Source organism: Rosa rugosa, chromosome 6 (assembly GCF_958449725.1).
Source record: "Rosa rugosa chromosome 6, drRosRugo1.1, whole genome shotgun sequence".
Classification (NCBI taxonomy): domain Eukaryota; kingdom Viridiplantae; phylum Streptophyta; class Magnoliopsida; order Rosales; family Rosaceae; genus Rosa; species Rosa rugosa.
The window spans coordinates 32,930,531-32,950,234 of NC_084825.1; the positions used below are offsets into that span (position 1 = coordinate 32,930,531).

At 39.3% G+C, this 19,704-nt stretch overlaps 3 protein-coding genes across 3 annotated transcripts; 2 read left to right on the forward strand and 1 right to left on the reverse strand.

The window, feature by feature from the left end:
* Window positions 1-1,249: 1,249 nt before the first annotated feature.
* LOC133715599 (65-kDa microtubule-associated protein 9) lies at window positions 1,250-6,628 on the reverse strand. The gene is made up of 13 exons (XM_062142141.1): window positions 6,488-6,628; window positions 5,595-5,683; window positions 5,291-5,488; window positions 4,877-5,131; window positions 4,359-4,565; window positions 4,098-4,253; window positions 3,807-3,966; window positions 3,392-3,543; window positions 3,163-3,250; window positions 2,730-2,803; window positions 2,539-2,613; window positions 2,211-2,451; window positions 1,250-2,033 (listed from the first exon to the last, which is right to left on the reverse strand). The coding sequence occupies exons 2-13, from the start codon at window positions 5,667-5,669 to the stop codon at window positions 1,522-1,524; spliced, it is 2,193 nt and encodes a 730-aa protein (XP_061998125.1). The 5' UTR covers window positions 5,670-5,683; window positions 6,488-6,628; the 3' UTR covers window positions 1,250-1,521.
* Window positions 6,629-12,674: 6,046 nt separating this feature from the next.
* On the forward strand, window positions 12,675-16,096 carry LOC133716606 (cysteine proteinase inhibitor 5-like). Its single transcript, XM_062143293.1, has 2 exons — window positions 12,675-12,831; window positions 16,011-16,096. The coding sequence occupies exons 1-2, from the start codon at window positions 12,675-12,677 to the stop codon at window positions 16,094-16,096; spliced, it is 243 nt and encodes an 80-aa protein (XP_061999277.1).
* A 1,205-nt stretch (window positions 16,097-17,301) lies between these two features.
* On the forward strand, window positions 17,302-19,704 carry LOC133714917 (uncharacterized). Its single transcript, XM_062141199.1, has one exon. The coding sequence runs from the start codon at window positions 17,465-17,467 to the stop codon at window positions 19,421-19,423; it is 1,959 nt and encodes a 652-aa protein (XP_061997183.1). The 5' UTR covers window positions 17,302-17,464; the 3' UTR covers window positions 19,424-19,704.

Below are 19,704 nucleotides of genomic sequence, written 5' to 3' on the forward strand. Positions count from 1 at the left end.
ACAAGTTTAGTAATGGGAAATGCTCATTAGTATGACCAATGTAGATAAAGTGATAATGACTAAGGTTCATACGAACTAGGGAGCATTTAAGGATGTAGGAAGGGTGAGGTTATTTTAAATTTTAAGCTTTTTAGGTGAGGTAATTCTAAATTTAAATTTTACATCGGCTCCAAGATGACCTTAGTATTAAGTTGTAGAGGTCTTCTGCTTTAGTCGAGTGGGTATGTGGTACTAGGAGATATGCATGAGACATATAGACAATGTATGAAATTGCTTATGAAATGCTTACAAAAGCTTTATAAATTTTACAAAAAACACTTTTATACGAGGAAACATTTGTCAAATGCTTTTTAAATCACTTTCAAGTGCTTTTAGAACTCACACAACACACATTCCCTTTTTGTTTTATTTTTTTATTTTTTATTTTTTGAATTTTTGTATATTTATAGATATTCTTTTTTTGAAATCTTTAAAATTAATTCAAAAGTTCTTTTGGAAAACAATCCCAAACATACCCTATGAGTAAGTGTGCCCAGGTATGTGGGTGACTGCCGTTAGGTGTGCAAACTAGTATTGTAAGAATGGTATTCATGAACGTATGCTAGCTAACTCAACCCAGTTTTGCAATTGTTCAAGGATATTGATCTTTCTCTCGTATTGGTTCATTCAAATAGTTGTTCATAAGTCATTATATTAATCACTATTTACAACATGTCTCACAAAATAAACTAGTCTAACAATTCCTGACTCTCGGCTTCAGAGTTTCATTGCCCATGCAAAGTACAACTCAATATTACAATTTAGCACAAAAATAATAATTATTATAAATCAAAAAAATTTCCACAAAAAAGATATTTTCTATGCAACCAAAATCTGTTAAATTAAAAAAAAAACTCCTTTCAAAAAAAAAAAAATTCAAAAAAACTTCCAAGTCACATTCTCCGAACAATCATATTCATCGACTCGGTCACAAAGTGTAAAGGATTGGCTTCCTCGTTTGCTCATTCAAAATTGTTTTATTGCCAAGTTTTTCCTATAAAAAATTACAGTTTAAGTTTGTTCTGCATATATAATAGGTAGAAATCAATTGACCAAAACAGTTGAGGCAGTCCATTAAAGGTGGCAAGCGATCGAATACGTTAAAGCAGACAACAAATGGAGGCAGTCGAACAAAACTTGTAAGTGATATTTCTCCATAGTCATAAAAGGTTGCGAGTTCATATCTCTCATTAGATGATCTATTGAGAAAGAATGGTATCAAACTCTAATACAATGCAATCCAATGTAGCATGAATTATCCAAACACCACATTTCTCTGTTCTTAGCAACATAATGTCAAACTCTTCTGGTATGATGAGCAATAGAGTTTGTTGTACAACGAAACTATTTGTACCACATTATAGATCACATCTCTGAACAAGAGCAACTCATTTATGCCTACAATGCAATCTAACATAACTCTTTAATTCTTTATTATATCAGAAAACTAGTCAGTGTGTTCCGCTGCCACTAGGATCATTCCTAACTGCCTGCATTGTATGATTTAGGACGGTTGAAATAACCAGCTCTCACCTCCTCGAACGAGTATTCAACTTGTCGACCAGATTTCTCAAACTTGTTGTGAGCACCAGAGGTGAAAGGTGTAGCTGGTGTGGCTGTCAGTGTATGAACTGATATTGTTGAAGGAGTGGGAGGCACTTGAATTGGCATTGCCTTTGGGGTACTGTTCTCTTCACCATTGACTATTATTGGCTTGGAAGGGGTCATGATGGGCACTTCACTGAAAAGTGGTACTGCTTCGATGGAAGGTGACATGATAGGGACTTCTTTAAAAAGATGTACTGCTTCGATGTTTTTCTTCTGTTGTCTTTTCTGATCTTCAAGGAAATTTAGAATGTTGGCCTTCGATGACACTTTGGAAGAGACAGGAGAAAGGGGTTTCCGAATCAATGGTGACTCCATCTCACGAGCCTTTGCAGCAGTGGATGGTTGATTCTTCACTGAATGACCAGAAAACTCTGAGCCTTTCCTCCCTACACATATTTTGTGGCACTTGGTCAGTTGGTGATAGAGACATTGAAAGGTAGTGAAAATTTCTTTAAGCAGCATATGTTTTTCATTTTCGCTTTTTCAGTATGTTAAATTATGTTTTAGTAAATGCAGACCAATAATTGGGATAATAAAATTTTAAATTAGAGTTAAAATTGTACCAAAGGATAGAGCTTCTACTCCACTGTATTGCTGGTGAGAGCTCCTTTGATTGAGAGAGTCACCCTTCTTTATAGGGTGGACATGTAGAGCAGCTTTCTCAATCTTCTGGTTTAGCATTAATGGCCCACCAAGAGACATTTTTCGATCAGAAACCTTCTTCCCGCTCTTAGATGCACTGTGTTTTGACCCATAAAGTACTTCCTTCTCAGCTAGCAGTTGTCCTTGAAATCTTTTCTGGTCCTAGAATGCAAGAGAAGAAATTCAAGAACTAGGAAAACTAGAAAAGAAAAATCTAGAATTTGACATATAGAATAGTAAGGTCCATACTCTCTGTCTTTGCTTTTCTTGCTCTTTCTCTTGCCTTAGCATGCTATATTGTTTGAGCATTGATAGCAGTTGGCTCTGCACAACAGATAGGACATCAAATTGTTTGATATCAGACACCATGTGAATATGACCAACCCTAAACCACAATTTGAATAACTTTTACCAATTGGTCTAACTTTGAAAGTACTTACACCATCGTACAAGAATTCTAGTCCTCTTTCTTTTTCCCAAGCTGTGGCTTTTGAAGTCAATGTTTCCACCATTCCTGCTCCATTAACCATTTAAAACAAAGAACTTGAGGAAATATAAAATTCACTATGGTACTAATTTTAAGTTCAACATAAGTTACTAACAACCCGTTTATACAAGAAATTGCTAATACCCTTGCTTTCCTGTTTCTCGATACACTAGTGGTACATAAAGTCTAAGAGCTGCATATCTGTAATTGTCATATCTTCAGTGTGCAAGTGTGTATTGCTATGTGAATGAGTCATATACCTATGAAACAACTGACAGTTTGATTCACTAAAGCAAATAAAGGCATAACATGGAACACAAATATATAATGCTATAAATAAAAGGATCCCATGCAAATTACAATTTGTCATTTAACCAAGTCTTTACCGGGAATTTTGTTTACTAAAACACGCGCTTTCTCTGCACGTTTCAAAGTAAGATGAGCACCTCTTCCTGCTGTATAGCGATTATCATCCTGAAAGCACACAACACGGAAGGAGAATGAAGTGAGATGTATTCCTTGAAGGTTTTAAGTGGTTAGTATTGACAAAGTGAAACAGAAAGGACAATAATATGTGAAAAAGAAAAAAAAAAAAAAAAAAATAGAATTCTCAACCCTATTGTACTCCTCTAGCCAGGATTCTTCTTGACAAGCAGCCAACCACTTTTCAATCTTTTCTAGTATTTCTTTCCTGCTTAGAGCTTCCTCTTTTGCCCTTGCAATTTGAAGCTCAATTTGTTCCAACAGGCATGCAGGGTCCACAGCTCCTAAACATATTAAATATGCTAATGAGTTGACATTGAGTTTGCTGCTGCTGATTTATATTTCGTACGAATTATACAAGTAATGGCAGTTCTTACATCAGAAACTAATGATTCAGTGGACCAAGAAATAGTTTTATAAGGTAATACATCACTAATGGCATTCACTCACAATGAAGCTCTCTCGTATCTTAATGCTACCACAGCATTGCTATTAGTTTCCGTAGTGATATACACAACCTAAAAGAACAAAGAAAGAAAGAAATTACCAGACTCTATAGCTTCATTTGAGTATTCTGCAGCACTCAGTATTTCTGTAACCATGTGAGACTGTCTGCATACCTCCTCCAGTTCCAACTTCTTTTTCAGAAGGATCTCTTTGAGCTTACTTGACTTGAGCTGCTCCAACTTTGACACTTCAGCTTCAACCTGCAGAAAGAAAGTTAATATATTTAATTAAACACATTTATGCTCCAAGTGTTGCTATAGAGCAGATGCAATGAAAAAGTATAACATATATCACCTTATCCGAGATCTCTGAACTCAAATAACATACTCACATCATTTAGAAGGTCTACAGAAAGAATGTTAGGCTCAGTGATTTCAGATTCTGAAGCAGCTATGCGACTAGTTACATTCTGAAATTTCTTTTGCTCCTCCATGGGTGTATCCATCAGATTCCACATCTCCAAGAGGGCACTTGCGAAAGTTTGAAGCTGGTACAAAGACAAAGTTTAGATATGCTAACAAAAAGAAATGTGGATTTTAATAATTTTGCACCAAGAAAAAAAATACAAGATCTACTTTACACACATACTAACCCTCTGCCATCTCTGTATCTTGACCTCTCTCAATATCTGAACCGAATTAGCCAAACCCTCAATTGTGCTGTTCGTTACGTCTTTTTCTCCATTAAGATCTAAGGTGGGGTGGATTTCATGAATTGTGTGTTTAAAATCCATACCAAGAACCAAGCACAGGGAGTTTAGCATGCTCATGTGGTCCATTATCAGCTTCAAACGGTTCCTCTGAATGGTATGAATAGAAGAAATAGTAAAGCAGCTTCAACTTTATTAGGAGGGAAACAAATTTAAGAGGATCTGAGACTACATTCAAAATAAATGGATACATTGCAACTATACCCAACTTAGTACAAGATGCCTCTTACAGGTTCTACTCTTCAAATAATGCTATTCTCATCATAGCCATTGGTTTTAAAGCAAGATACTTCAATGAATCCAAAATGCAGAACTATTTTCAGTATAAATGCATGGAATTTCCAGCAAGAACAACTAAGTAAATTTGAGATGGAGCAAACAAGTTCAAGGGTATACAAAACCTTCTCATCTTGATATTCAAGCAACTGCCTATGTAGTTCTTCTAGCCTTTTCAAGGACAAGTCGGTCTCTTCCACCACCATTTTGTACAGATTATCTTCCAAGGACCTGCTTATTTCCGTCGAAAGTCTCTGCAACTGATCTAAGACAGAAAACAATTGGTCCTTCCTTTCAATTTTCCGCTTCTTCATGACCTCTAGTTGTGGGATAATGATTTCAAGCTCTTTCTTCAAACTTCCACTGATCTTATGATCAAACTGTGGACACCAAAAGAAAAATGTGAAGGGTTCCAATCAAATAAGTGGTCCTCTTGGTAACAAAGAAAATACAGAAGACTCAAATGGCAAGACCTCTTTCAACTAAAATCCAAGCAAAATCATTGGAATCTTTAGTCCGGACAAGACTCAGTCACTTACATGTGGTGGTTTCTCACCCAGGACAGCACATATGTCTACAAACTCTGCTTCACAATTAGCAATTGCTTGCTGCAGTTGAGCTTTACACTGTTCCGCCTCATCAACTTTTGTCCTAAATACCTCCACGCACTGCTGCTCGATTTTTAGAAGCATTGTATCTCTTTCAACATTAGGCACTCCAACTTCATCCCATATTTTCTGAATTCCAAAACAAGATGGAAAAGTAAGGTTGAAGAACATTTAAAAGTAGTTCAGGTGATTCATCATTAGATTGTTCACTTTCAAAGGGTTGTGGGGGGAGAACCTGCAGTTCCTGCAGAAAACATCCAGACTTTGTTTCTATCTGCAAAAACCGATTACTGCTACTCTGATTGAACATGGTGAACTACTGGCCTGCAAATGGAAAAAAAATTGTGTAAGTCCCCATTTGGATAGAGACATTTCAAAGTGAAGAATTTTAGTTAACATTCTCAAGTGAAATTGCTCGACTGGATTAGAAACAATACATTCGCATGAGAACCAAATGAGTAATTTCTCCTTTCAAGCTTAAGAATGTTACCATGTCAAACTGTCTTTTCACCTCATCTTGTCACACTCATGTTTTGGTAATCAAATCGAGCTATATTCCAAACCATTTTATCGAATAACAGATTTTAAACTTTTGAACATTGCTTTTCAAAGACGAAAAAGAGGACACATGCATTTCAACCAATTTCTTGTAAATATTTACTCTATTCTATATCAATGTAAGCTCCCTAGTTATAATATCAAATACATAGAATTTAATATTTTACAGTTTCTAAACAAACAGAACTGATCCTGGAGCCAAAAAAAAAAAAAATTACAGCCAAACAAACAGAGTCTCTAATCCTCTAGTTACAGATTTCCTCATTCTAATCTGCATTTACAAAGCAAGAAAATGGAGATTAAAACAAGACAAATTTAGGCTCAGTAACGATTTCCAGTAGAATCGTAATGGCACAGTAACAATTCCTCACAAGCCTAACATACATTTCAAAGCAGAAACTAACAGTGACGTAGAATCGAATCCATGAGGGGAAGATAGGCTCGCATTCATGGAGTATTTGTTTGTTTCCAGAGAAAATGAAAACGGAGATAAAATCAGGGAGCCAAAATTAGAAAGCGAGAGAGTGAAACCGAATCGAAGAAAGCGATAGAGAGCAGAAAGGGACTGACCTTATCGCCGGAGAAATTTTCACAGTGCGGTTGAGGTTTGCGAGTGGTGCTTTTCGCTTGAAGACGACGATGGAAACCCTTGGAGATTTTCTGTGTAACGCTTTTGAGTGCGCGAGAGTTTCGTGAGGGAGGGAAAACCAGAGCGAGCGAGCAAGCCGTTATATTGGGAACAGAGAGAGAGAGAGGTAGGTAGGGTGTGATTTTGACACGTGGGTGTTTGGTTGGGTTCGGGTGACGTGGCGGGAGGGGGGGGGGTAAAAGACTAGAGATGATGACGTTAAAGGTAAATTTGAATTTCAAAATTATTTTGATTAATTTCAAACGGGCAAAAGTGTTTTTAAGACGTCATTTATTTCTGAAATAATTTAGTTTCAAGAAAAAGATTTCGTGTAAATGTAATTTTTACTTGTGAATGTGAGTATCTTGAATGAGTAATGATCTTGATCAAGTGATGTGACACTGGTAAATCTTGACAGCACCTCTCAATGTGTTGGGACTATTTTGTTTCGTTTTTTCAAAAAAAGCAAATTACTTCATACGCCTCCCTCCATTTTTATTACAATAATTTGAATGTATTGACCCCTCAGCACAATCTGTCTTTGGTGACTCGTCACATTTGTCAATGAAACATTCAATGAAAACTTATTATGTAACAACAATTTGTTTATTGAATGTCAATAAATGTCTATTTTTGATATGCAAATATGTATTCTTTCATTTGCAATATTTCATTATTTTTAATGAAATTCTGCCATATGTCTAAAGTTTCCAGTGAAATTTTGTAGAGATTCTCCTATTGTGTTATATCTCTCTTAGTTATCAACCTCTCCGGGTCTTTGAAAATTGCATATCTGATATCTCAATGCCTCTAGCGTGGACCTCATAAGTGGCACCGCATTATGCAATTTCAACAACTGCATCTTTTACGAAATCTCGTCAGGACAAACAACGTCAATACAATCTCGTTGGTATGGGCAACTTTCTCAATTCAAAAAGCCAATAAAACCTCTAACCTCCTTGATGGAACCAGTTCGCTACTACAAAGAACTAAAAGATCTTGGAGGTATGAGTAAAAACGCTCCTACAAAGATCTCTACTACATGCAAGCCCTAAAACAATTATCATCTCCGAATTCTTTTTGCTCCCACTGAAGAGGAGCCTCCGCCCAAGCATTGACACTGTGGAGAGGAAGTATAGTTCACGGTAGGGAGACATGAGACATCCACAAAATATCGACAAAGTCTGGTAATGTCCCATGCCTCAAGAGGATGGATGGAGAAATTTAAAGAAAAAAGCTCAGAAGAGATATTCAAGCTGTCATGATGTGCCAAGGGGCATGCATAAGGCATAGTTAATGACGTAGCACTTGGGGCAAGCGTACACACCACCTATATTCTATGCCTATTTTGGAGCGATTGGGAGATTCATCATCCTCTAAGAGTCTAAGACACTATTATTTTCTTTGAAGGAAGCGGAGCATAATCGAGAATAAGTTTCTCAAGGTATCAGGCTTAAGTAACATGTGTTTAAATTGGTAAGAGCTTCTAGCCTTCTAGGTGTTGTATCCAGTGTTACCTGAAACGCGAAATGTTGCGGTAAGGGTACGCGGTACGCTAAGATATATTAGCTAATTTTAATTAAAATAAATTACATAAATAAAATTATAGAAAAATAATAAATAGATAACCATACCAAAAATAAAAATCTTAACAAGAATTATAAAATAAAAATAAATTGTCATTACTGCTTAAAAATTAATTAAGTTTTTCAATCCAACAAAGAAAATTAAAAATAAAAATAAAAAATTCTGATGGCTGGAACCTAGTGGGAGGCTTGGCCATCACGCCTGTATAAGTCCTTATTTCGAAGTGTTGCTTGAGTCTCTTGCTCTTGTAATTATGGATATATGAGTTTGATGTGTTCCTGGCCGAATCGGTTATGCATTGAGAATGGGTGGAATAGGTCTGCATGAAGTACACTTGGTACGCGATGAATCTTCCTCATCAACATAGTTTCCGTCTAACATTCTCCATTGCAAGTCCTCCCATCTCACTAGCGACTCATCTACTTCCTTTGATTTTGGATTAATGTCCCATCTCTTATAAGTTTTATTATTGTAGTCTTCGGAGAAACGTGAAAGCAGACGAATATTGGAATAATAAAAACCAATTTATCAGCTTTTTTAGCATTCAGCTTATTTCTCTTGACATTGTGAATGTATGAATACGTACTCCAATTTCTTTTGGCAGATGAACTTGATATTTTTGTTTAGGGCAACAGAAGACTGATCCATTGATATAAAATCATATGACCTCACTCAGTCAAGCTTGAGAGGTCCAAGGACCCCTCGTTTTACAAATCTATGCTCAGATAACATGATTACAAACCAAAAGGAAACTTCAAAAAGACTAAAATCCTAAAGGAGCTGCAGAATTTGAAAAAAACTCCTAACCCTACACTGCCCTAAAATGAAACCAATGTACGTCCTGAACATCTTGACGCCTAACACCCTCTTGGTGTACGTCGCAACATTCAACACACCCACAGCAACATGGTAGGAACAGGTGCAAGACAAAGAGCAGGACAGACAACCCCCAAAAAACCCAAACCCGACCCAAGTGTGAGAGAGTAGGGGAATTAGGCAAACGTAGGCCCAATTCACTAAACTGCAACAATACAGCCCATAAAGGCAGAGGCCCAAAGGCCCACTACCCAAACCCTACGTCCCCAACACCCAGTAGACGAATTTGGCTCTTCTGAAAGCCGCCTGCCACTTCCTAATCAATCCGGCAGGAGACCATGGCGACCATCCCGCCGCCCACCAAACCTGTGCTAGCAGCCATACTAACAGCACCAGGTCAACTTGGGTTGACTTCGACTGTACCAACTACGTTTCTGATCAAGCAGAGCTAGCCGCCTCCAACTCTGATGTCGTTGCAACCACCGCTGGTCAGGAGAGCGCCTTGGATCACCCTTAGAGCCGTCGCGCTGCACAAAAAGTGATTTGGATCTGACTGCAGACGAAACGCTAACGTTGCCAAGTATTCTCTTGCTTCTCTAACCGGAAGGAACGACGCTGGGCATCCTGCAGCAGACAGAGATCCGTGGGGTTCGCCGCCGCTTGCTTCACGAAACCTAGGTTTCGGAATATTGCTCCCCAAAGACCGGAGCGGCAGATGAACTTGATATTGGTTGAGCTAGTACCTGTTTATTTGTGGAACTTGATATTGGTTGAGCTAGTACCTGTTTATTTGTGATATTGTGTGAAACAAAACATACATATATCAAGTTAGTAAACTAGCTGACGAAGTGATGTTAGCTCAGTTGTTAGAGCATCCACTACCTATGTACGAAGTCATGGGTTCGAGTCACCATGGGGGCAGGAGTGAAACCCTTTGATCCTTTTTTTTTTAAAAAAAAAGTTAGTAAACTAGCTAGTTAATATACATGACAAAAGAAAAGGACGGGAAGTCACAAGATATTGTTATATAAAAATAAATTAATAACTCCAGAGAATATGAATAAAGGTTGGAATGTAGCAATTAAGGCATTAAGTGCAGAAGACAGAATATATGCTAATAATAAAACAATTATTACGGCAATTCTTCTAGCAAGCATCGGAGCTCGATCATTCAACCTAAGGCAAAGTTTTTTTTTTTTTTTTGATTCAAGCCTAAAGCAAAGTTTAACAAAATTAAAAAAAATATATATATATATATATAACACTAATAAATTATAATTATAAATTAACAAAGATTAAAATATCACTTTTTGTGCAACTTCTACTAATTCTGGAATTTGTGAACCATATGTTGACCACCAATCAATGGCATCCATAGTTACAGTATCTGTTTGGGCAGCTTGTGTAGCAAAATACCTTTTTACTGATGAAAAAAGACATATTGTTGACGTAATAACTCTGCTTCTTCTCCATCTTCTGAGATCTTATCAAATGTTTTCATGAGACTTGTAATCACTTCTATATCTTGATTAGGGCTCCTTCGAGTAAATCCTCCTGGTGCTGGTTTACTAAGATATTCTCTATCATAAAATCTTAGTGTCAGGGCATATCCAACACAATGGATAGGGTAATTTATTTTTTTCCACCTTTGGAGCACAATCTTTTTGACTTGTGGAAAATAATTAGAGTACAGCCCAGAACTCATAACTTCTCTTACTTCTCCAAGCATATTGTCCATCCTTTCATAAACTTCACCCATCTTTTGACAATCACAATCACAATATTTAATTAAAAAATATATTGGCTTTGTGATATTCACTATAGTCAGCACATTGTCCCATATGTTGTCTGCCAACACAGCTTCTGCTATTTCCTGCCCAAGTTTTCTTGTCTCGACATCTAAAGTCTTCACCCAATCTTTCCATATTTAAAGAATTACCATACTTGCTAGTGCTTCTTTGCAATCAATAAGTCATTTCAACAAGATATAATGCAATGCAAATCTAGTTTTCTCTACTTTCAATAACTCCAATTTTGATTGACTTCTGAACATGGCCAAAGCAAGTGAGTGGTTCAAAAAGAACTTAACAATAGTTTTTCCAATATTATAAATTTCCTCAAACCACTTAATCTCTTTTGCCAAATCTTTAAAAATAAGATTAAAAGTATGAACAACACAAGGAGACCAAAAGATATGTTCATGTACCTTTTTAATCTCTCTCCTAGCATACTCGCAGTTTGCTACATTATTAGTGACTATCTGGAGGACATTTGACGATCCCACCTCTTCAATTGCAGTAAGCATAAAGTCAGCAATCACTACACCAGTTTTTGGTATCCCAGAAAAATCTTGAGCATAAAGAAACATAGCTCCTCTACTATTTGCAGCAATAATGTTGATAAGTGGTTCACGCTTCACGTTAGACCATCAATCTGATACAATTGAAACACCGTGAGTAAACCATATATCTTTGACATGAGCTAATTCTTTTTCTAGACTTCGTTTACATTCATCAAGCAAAGTAGTTTTTTTTTTTTTCAGAAGATGGAGCCTTATAACCCTTGGGTCCATTATTTATAGCTGAAATCATCTCATGAAAGTGGGGATTTCTTAAAACATTAAACGGAATTTCATTAGCACACCTCTCATCACCTTCATATCAACACTATATTTGTCCATAATCTTGAACATATCATCAAGAACACCCGCGGTGGATTTTTGCGGTTATTGCCTCAAGATTGTTGAGCTTTTCAAGGATGAAGAAACTCCTCTCTTTTTTTCAGCTTCCATAACCATTATGCGAACCCTCTTATATTCCTCTTGATTATTAATCAATGGTTGACATCGACGGATCTCTGATTTTTTTTTCCAAGGTGATTACCAAAAAAGTTGTAGTGAATGCGAGTATATGAACTCTTAAACTGACAATTACAATGTTTGCAGGTCCATATCTTTGTTCGACCCGAATTTTTTCCTTGCGCTCCACTTGTGATAATAACTTCATTGAGTAATGGCTTCATGTCAGAATTCATTGAAATTTCTTGAGATTCTTGAGCTTGTTCGTGGCTGTTTCTACTCGATGATTGGTTTGTATTACTCGTTTGAGTTTCTTCAACAGAATTATTGTCTTCATACTCACCGACATCATCTTCATAATTTTCTTCTAAAATTGGTTCTTGACGTGATGGTTTTCTTTTTCCAAATGCCATTGTTGAGCTGAGCAAAATAATAGACCTTTGTTTTATCACTTTATGCTTTGTACGTACTATTATGAATTGCATGTAGCTTATATAGAGTCTGAACTCTTAACAATTTTGGAATTAGGATTCCTTATCAATCAACAAAATCTTTGGAAAGCAGGATTCCTGATCATAATCCTAAAGGACATTTATTTTACCTAAATACCCCTTATTAATATACTATGACAACCACATTACTTATGGAGGATAAACAAGTAAATTAACAAATAACACCATAGATTAGCTTTTTTTAGATAATCATAGATCAGCTTATATTGAGATGATTATGCCGTGAACAAGTCATTATCCTTTAATCTTTTTATTAAAGAAAGTGACGACAGAATCCCAGAGATTCAATTGAGATTTTGTAATCTTTCCCAGCAAATTGAAGATTGCGTTTTCGTATCCATTGACTTAGTCTTCACCCTTCAAGAACATCCACCTTCCTCATTCAAACAAATCAACACCAAAACTTTAACGGTCACGATGCGTCCATTCTTCTGCCTCTTTGCAATCCTCGCCATCCTCCACCCTCTAGCGGCCGCCGCACGTAGTGGAATGGCCGGTGGATGGAAGTTGATTAAGGACATCAACGACCCACACGTGAAGGAGATCGCGGAGTTCGCGGTGTCGAAGTACAATTGTAATACCCGCAATTTTCCATTTCGTCTCGTGAAATTGTGCGAATTGATTAAAGTGCTTTTGCACGAATATTACCCGAAATAATTCAACTTTTTGAATTATCGAAGTTTCGAAATATTCGTTTTAACAAAAGCTCGAATTGTGCGATTCAAGAAAAATCGACTTTTCTACGTACGGAATTTGGGAAAAACTTCCTTCATAAAAGTTGTAGAGCTCGTCGATATGATCGCGTGCATATGTCGAACGAAATTTTTGAAGTTCGTACGATTATGTTACGAATTTTGGAAATATGAGATTCTTTTTATAATCTCTTTTCCTCGGATTCTCTTTTAGAAATTTCTTTTTCTTCCTTTTCCTTTTCCTTTTCCTTTCCTCCGGGTCTCCTTCCTTCTTTTTCTTTTTCTCTTTTTTTTTTCTTCTTTCTCTCTCTCGCTCGACCGAAACCGAAAACAGAGCAAAGGCTCTTCGGTCTCTCTCTACCTCCACCGGCCACCAAACGGCGTCGAACCACTTCCTTTTGCTTCGTCTCAGCCTTGCGCAGCTGCCAGAGGCAGCCTTGCACCGTGACACGGCCACCAGCGGCGGCGGGAAGCTCCGCCCGGTTTGAGCTCGTTTTGGAAACAAGCTTGATATCTCAAGCTACCGGTCACCAATCCTCACCAAAATCCATCCACAAGCTCGCCTCAACTTCCTGAAACTCCCAGAAGCAGCCTCACACGGCGGCGTGGCCCGTAGCAGTGGCTGCAAGTCAAACCCAACCAAGAACGAGACCGGAGCTATCGATCAAGATATCTCGAGCTGTAGTGCATCGTTTTGATTGATTCTTTTTCCAGTGGGTTCCCCTTGATGTTATTAACAACTCTCTAGAAGGCATAGAGGCCTGAAATTGAAGCTTTGACGTCGAAATCGAGCCTTGCCGGATTCTGCAAAATTCTGGAATTTTTCCGACCACCGAAGCTTTCGATCGGTATATCTCGGGCTACAGACCATATTTTTCTGTGATTCTTGAACCAGTGAGTTCTTCTTGAGTTTCTTAACAACTCTTCAGAAGGAATCGAAGCCTTAAATTGACGTTTTTACGTCGAATTGGAGCTCGCCGTTTTCTGCAGTTTCTCGCCGGTTTCTGGAAAATTCCGGCCACCTTCATACTGTTCAAGGTAATTTTCGACCCCTTCCGGTCATTTTCAGACTTCGTGCTAGTTATGAAAGTTGTCAAGCATGATGAGAGGAAGAAGAGCAGCCCGGCCCCGACACCATTGGTGGTGGTCGGCGGCGGCTCTGCCACTAACTCCGGCGGCCCTTTCCGGCCACCTCCGGGGATCAAAAATATGGTTTCTGTACATTTTCAGATTCTATATTTCAATACGATCATTTCGATATATTATACGCAATTTTTGGATATCGTATGATTAAGTTATGAATTTTTAAGTTTAGATCGATTTCGATCGTTAGATTTGTGATCTGTGAAGTTAGGACCGTCAGATGGACTTGTAGTTTTGATATGATGATCTTATGACTGTCCCAGTGGCTTTGTGTGGTCATGGGCGAAGATCCGACCGTTGGATCTTCGTATAAATGCAAAACAGTGATTAGGAAGGCGATCCGTGAGGATCCGACCGTTGGATCATCATGTAATTTCAATCCGACCGTTGGATTGTCGTTTGATTATGTTTTTGAGTTATTGGCTAAGTTAAGGTCATGTTTGATTAGGTGATCGACGGTTTGATTTGGCGGACGATTCGTGAAATTGTATTTTGAGCTGTTAAGAAGACGCAGCGGGAATTTAGAGGTGAGTAAACCTCACGTGGTTCATATTACGAACCGAGTACCTTTAATTACTTTATTTTCTGTAGTAATTGTGTGAAAATATTTATGGAATAAATATTTGTTTTAAATCATATGGACTTGATCAACTACGGTCCATAGGTAAGTAAAATGATTTAATTATACAAAATGAATTTCATGATTTTCTTGTGTGAACTATAGTTGGTATTAGTGGTCATTCCTGAGTGGGTGATTACGTATATATATATATATTTACGTGATTATATGTGGAATGGTGTGACATTGAAGAGTGTGGAATTGTGATGATTTATTTATTATGGTTTGAAATTTGACTTATCATATTTATATGTGATGATCATGATTGATGAGTTCTTGTTAATATTCATGATTTACATTGGAGTATGTATAGAGTTGGAGAATGTAGGATTCTGAGGACGAGGTGTCCGAAGTTTGACGGTTATGGATAACCGGAGTGTTTGTGTACTGAGGACGGGGATGTCCAAAGTGCGACGGTTTATTATTAACCGAAGTTGTGTACTGAGGACGGGGATGTCCAAAGTGCGACGGTTTATTATTAACCGAAGTTGTGTACCGAGGACGGGGATGTCCAAAGTGCGACGGTTTATTATTAACCGAAGTTGTGTACCGAGGACGGGGATGTCCAAAGTGCGACGGTTTATTATTAACCGAAGTATATGGTGCTGAGGATGGGGATGTCCAAAGCGCGACGGTTATAGTGTTAACCGAAGTATTTTTGCCGTTGCTTGACCCTAGGCCAAGGTGTCAGAGGTAACGAGGCAGTTAGAGCTCTAACGTGTTATTGGGATGGACCATGAGTGGTGTTATGTGGGTTGGGTGTTTGCAGGACCAGTGTGGTGTATTGTGATTTGAGGATTGTGAAAATGTATTCCTTGTGGTTTTCCATGAGTGGTTTGATGTCTCTTTGCAGACGTAATACTGTTGAATTTTACTTGAATTGTAATTTAATAAATCAACAGTTCTTTCTTGTTTACTCATACTGGCTGTAAAAAGCTTACCGGGTTTTGTGTTGTTGCAACTCCCGGTACACTATTCAAATTGTGTAGCGGGTAATCCTACAGGACAGGAGAACCAGGACGGTGATCGTGCGGTTAGAGCAATGGTTATAGTTTTACAGCAATTGTAATAGTGAGGCGAGTTAAGCTCATTTGAGCATTACAATTTGATTTGGTGGGAGTGTGCTGTAATAAATAACTTGAGGATTTGGGTTATTGTAAATTTGAGAGTTGTGAAGTGTGGTTGTTTGTGAGAAAAAAATTCAGGATGTTAGTTGTAATTTGTTATTATTCATGTTTCGGATTTGAATTGATTATTCAAAATTCGGGGCGCGACAACAATAAGAAATCCGGGAAGAAGCTAGAGTTTCAGAGCATGTGAAAGGCGAGACTCAGGTCGTCGTCGGTGAAAACTACCGGCTCGTCATCGCCATCAAAGATAACTAGGTGTCAACCAAGTAGAAGGAACCACCGTCGCCGCCGCTGTAGATCTAGAGGAAGTCAGAGGCGAGCGCCAAGAAGAAGTGGTTCCCGGATCGCAGAGAACGCGGGCGGCCTTTCGAATCTGGGTGAGCTTCTTCTTCAAGTGGAGTTGGCTTAGACCAATCCTGACCTCCTGGTTGAAAATAGTTAACGACATGGGATCGCTATGTTTGGCGATCCGGATCGCGAACGCCCCGCGATTGGGTTCGTGTGATCAGGAAAGCGGATCGCCGCCAGGTACAACATTTCAGACCTACACCCGAGTTTGAATCATCAGCGACACTGATTGAAGTTAAATCTCAATCTATTCTTGATGGCCAATAAGAGGAAGTGTTCTGACATGAATCCTGAGCACAAATTAGCCTTTAGGCCTAAAAAGCATGTGAGGATACCGTGCGATCTCAATCTAAAAGAAAAAGGTATTGGGATTAAGTTACAACATTAACCACGTAATCTAATTCACAAATCGTTTACTCACTCACCTTAACCCACCCAACCCTATAAAAAAATAAAAAATAAAAAAAACCCTTAACCCACCCCACCCTTACATATGGACTTATGCAATGTTGGAATTATAATTTACCAACAGGTCACAGCTCACCGACATTTACTCATTCACCTGAAACTCACTTAAATCCTGATCTCATTTATATTATGGATAAACACTCCATGAATTCAAATTCGCAAGAACCTCAAAATGCACATTCCATATTTCCATACAAGCAAATATGACAACCTCAAAACACCAATATAAACACCAAGAATTCAAATTCGCAAGAACCCAACACGTCTTTTTGGGTTCCAGCTCTGAAAACAAACACGAACAGACACCACCGCCACCACTTGTACAATGCCAACTCACAAACCCCTCCAACAAGGCTGAAAGCCAAATCCTCAACAACAAAGCTGCAGAGAAAGCCGGTAGCAAGAACCAACACCTTTCCAACCCAACACCAGAACAACTTTAAAACATTTTTGGTCTGTAGTTCAACTTTTGAATAAAATAGGAAAAAGATGAACAAAAGAGAGAAAGACAAACCATCACCATATACTATTCAAAATAGAGAAAATACAAATCAGACCAAATAATTATAAATAAAAAAATTAAACACCAGAGAAAAAAAAAAAAAAAAAAAAAGAAGGAAAAAGATAAAGGAGGAGAGAGAAACTGAGGGCAGGAAGAAGAGACAGGAAGTTCCCCCAAAATTGTCAGAAAGACTCACCAAACCCCATATCACAGAGAGAAGAAGAACCAGAGAAATATTACACTGTGGGGGTGACGACCTTTTCAAACTCTACACACCCACACCCTTCTTCTTCTTCCTCAATTTCATGAATCCCCACAAAACAGAGGAAGACCTCTTCCACCATCACCACCACCATTTCCACCACCACCTCCACAACCATGATCTGGACCCACCGCATCCTCCCCCGATCGTCCAATCCGAGCCGTCCATTCCCCTCCCGCAAAACGACGTCGTCGAGCCGTTGTTCACTCCTCTCCCCGAAATCGACCTCTTCCGCTCCTCCTCCACCTCCTCCTCCCCCCCGGCCCACTCCTCCTCCGAAAACGAAAACGACGACGTTTCGAACCCTAACCCTAGCTCGGCCCCGAGCAACAGCGCCGCCGCCGCGATGAAATCGACGCCGCTCTACATCAGCCCGGAGCCGCACATCTCGTCGCAGTTCTACACCTTCAACCTGGAGTCCCACTCCCTCATGATCCGCTGCCTCATGGAGGCCCGCCTCGCCACCCCCGCCGAGATCCGCGACGCCACCCCCGCCGACGTGCTCAAGTCGTGGCGCGCCGTCTGGAAGGACCGGAACGAGGACACCGCTTACGTCACGGCCTGGAAGCGCATCCAGGACAAGCTCTCGGCGCACCTCGACCAAAACGGTAACGAATTTCTGTGCTTCAAGAACAATACTCAGCAATTCGTTTCGCACATTAATCAGTGGCAGGATATTGTTATGGCTTTTCATAGTGATACCGATTTGAAACACTTGGGGCTTAAGGAAACCATTGATAGGATTAAGCAGGTCTGGACTGTAGGTGCTAAGTTTTACGGCATTCCCGAGAGTTACATTAGAGTCTGTGTTGCTGCCTGTCCTGTCTGTTCCTCTGCCTCCTCGGGGCTTTCGGCCAGGAATAAGAGGCGGCGGTTTGAGTATACCGAGTCGTTTGATGTGCCGGCGAAGGAGGTGCCGCATAAGCTTCAGCAGCTCGCTGCAAAGCATAAGGTGGTGCTTTGCATTAGGCAGAAGTATATTAGGTATAAGCCGTTTATGGCTGAGGTTAAGGACTATGCTTGCCACAGGGCGGGTGAGCCGGCTGCGAAGAAGTCTAAGATACTGAAGAGGGAGCCCTATGCCTCGAAGCGGTGTGGGTGTGGGTTTCGGATTAGGGCCATAGTTCCTATTACGAATTATAATGAGAAGGACAAGACGTTTGTGTATCAGGAAGAGGGGATGGCTGTGTTTAAGTTGTATGCTGTGCATTCTGGGCATGAGCCGGGACCGCTGGATGGGAATGCGAGGATTATGCATCGGGTTGTGGGGCACAAAGGTGGGTTTTTGATGGATCAAGATACTGTGTATGGGGTAAGTGATGAATTTGATAACGAGGGGTTTGGATTGTTGGGGAAGGATGAAGGGGATTTGCACCATTCAGTTTTGCAGCAGGTGAAGGAGTTGAGAGCTGAAGTTGGCTGTTTAGAAGAGAAAATTGCAAAAATCCCACAAGAGCTTTTGGGATCAGTGTCTCGAGAATTGTTTGATATTGTGAATAAAGTTAGACATATAGGTGAGGGAAGTTCGAAGACGATGGGATTGCTCCAGGACAAGCCAGAATCAGATGATATTTTGGTCGGGGAGAATGATTTGGCACATTGGACTGATAACCACCATGATCGTCTATATGGAGATGGACAGGACGCTGATTTGATTGAGGATGATGAAGATAGTTTTGGGCGAACTCTTGGGGATGTTGTCCCTTGGGAACAGATGAGGACAGAGTGTAGGAGTCAGAAGGATCTGATCAGTGAAGCTTGTAAGCCTGAGAAGTGGTTGAAATGCAGTGACTTCGATGAAAAGAGCATCCTTGATTGCCAGGATACTAAACTAACCAAGCCCTTATCACAAGACGAGAGTATAGTGACAGATGTAGGTCTTATTGGTTTACAGGTTGATAGTTTCTACCAAGGGACTTCTAAATGGTATGATTCTCCTTGTGGGTTGGACCCAGGTGCGGATTGTGGGGATAGTGCATTCAGGCATGGGGGGATTGTTTAGTCTCTGGACAAGCTGGTTAAGCCCTTCTAACATAGTTATGAGTGTATATCATCCCTTCCCCAAGTTGGAAGTGGGTTGTACATCTTGTATACAGAAATTGGAGCCTCTCACTTGCTTTAGGCTTCTTTACTGTGTGTTGTTCTGTAAAGTATCGCCAGTTGAGCTTTTATGCACATAACTTTTGCGTAACTATTTGTTAACCTTGTTCTGGGCATTCAGAATTTTCAGAATCTTTCGATAATGCATATTGGCTACTCTCAATGTAATTATTTATTGACTTC

Excerpts from the sequence above, each read along its gene's own strand:
- LOC133715599 (XM_062142141.1), bottom strand. The coding sequence starts at position 5,669 with ATGTTCAATCAGAGTAGCAGTAATCGGTTTTTGCAGATAGAAACAAAG. Across the intron at positions 3,544-3,806 it reads AAATGAAGCTATAGAGTCTG|GAGCTGTGGACCCTGCATGC; the intron begins GTAATTTCTTTC and ends TAATATGTTTAG. Across the intron at positions 2,034-2,210 it reads AGTAGAAGCTCTATCCTTTG|GGAGGAAAGGCTCAGAGTTT; the intron begins GTACAATTTTAA and ends AAATATGTGTAG.
- LOC133716606 (XM_062143293.1), top strand. The coding sequence starts at position 12,675 with ATGCGTCCATTCTTCTGCCTCTTTGCAATCCTCGCCATCCTCCACCCT. Across the intron at positions 12,832-16,010 it reads CGCGGTGTCGAAGTACAATT|CTAGAGTTTCAGAGCATGTG; the intron begins GTAATACCCGCA and ends TCCGGGAAGAAG.
- LOC133714917 (XM_062141199.1), top strand. The coding sequence starts at position 17,465 with ATGAATCCCCACAAAACAGAGGAAGACCTCTTCCACCATCACCACCAC.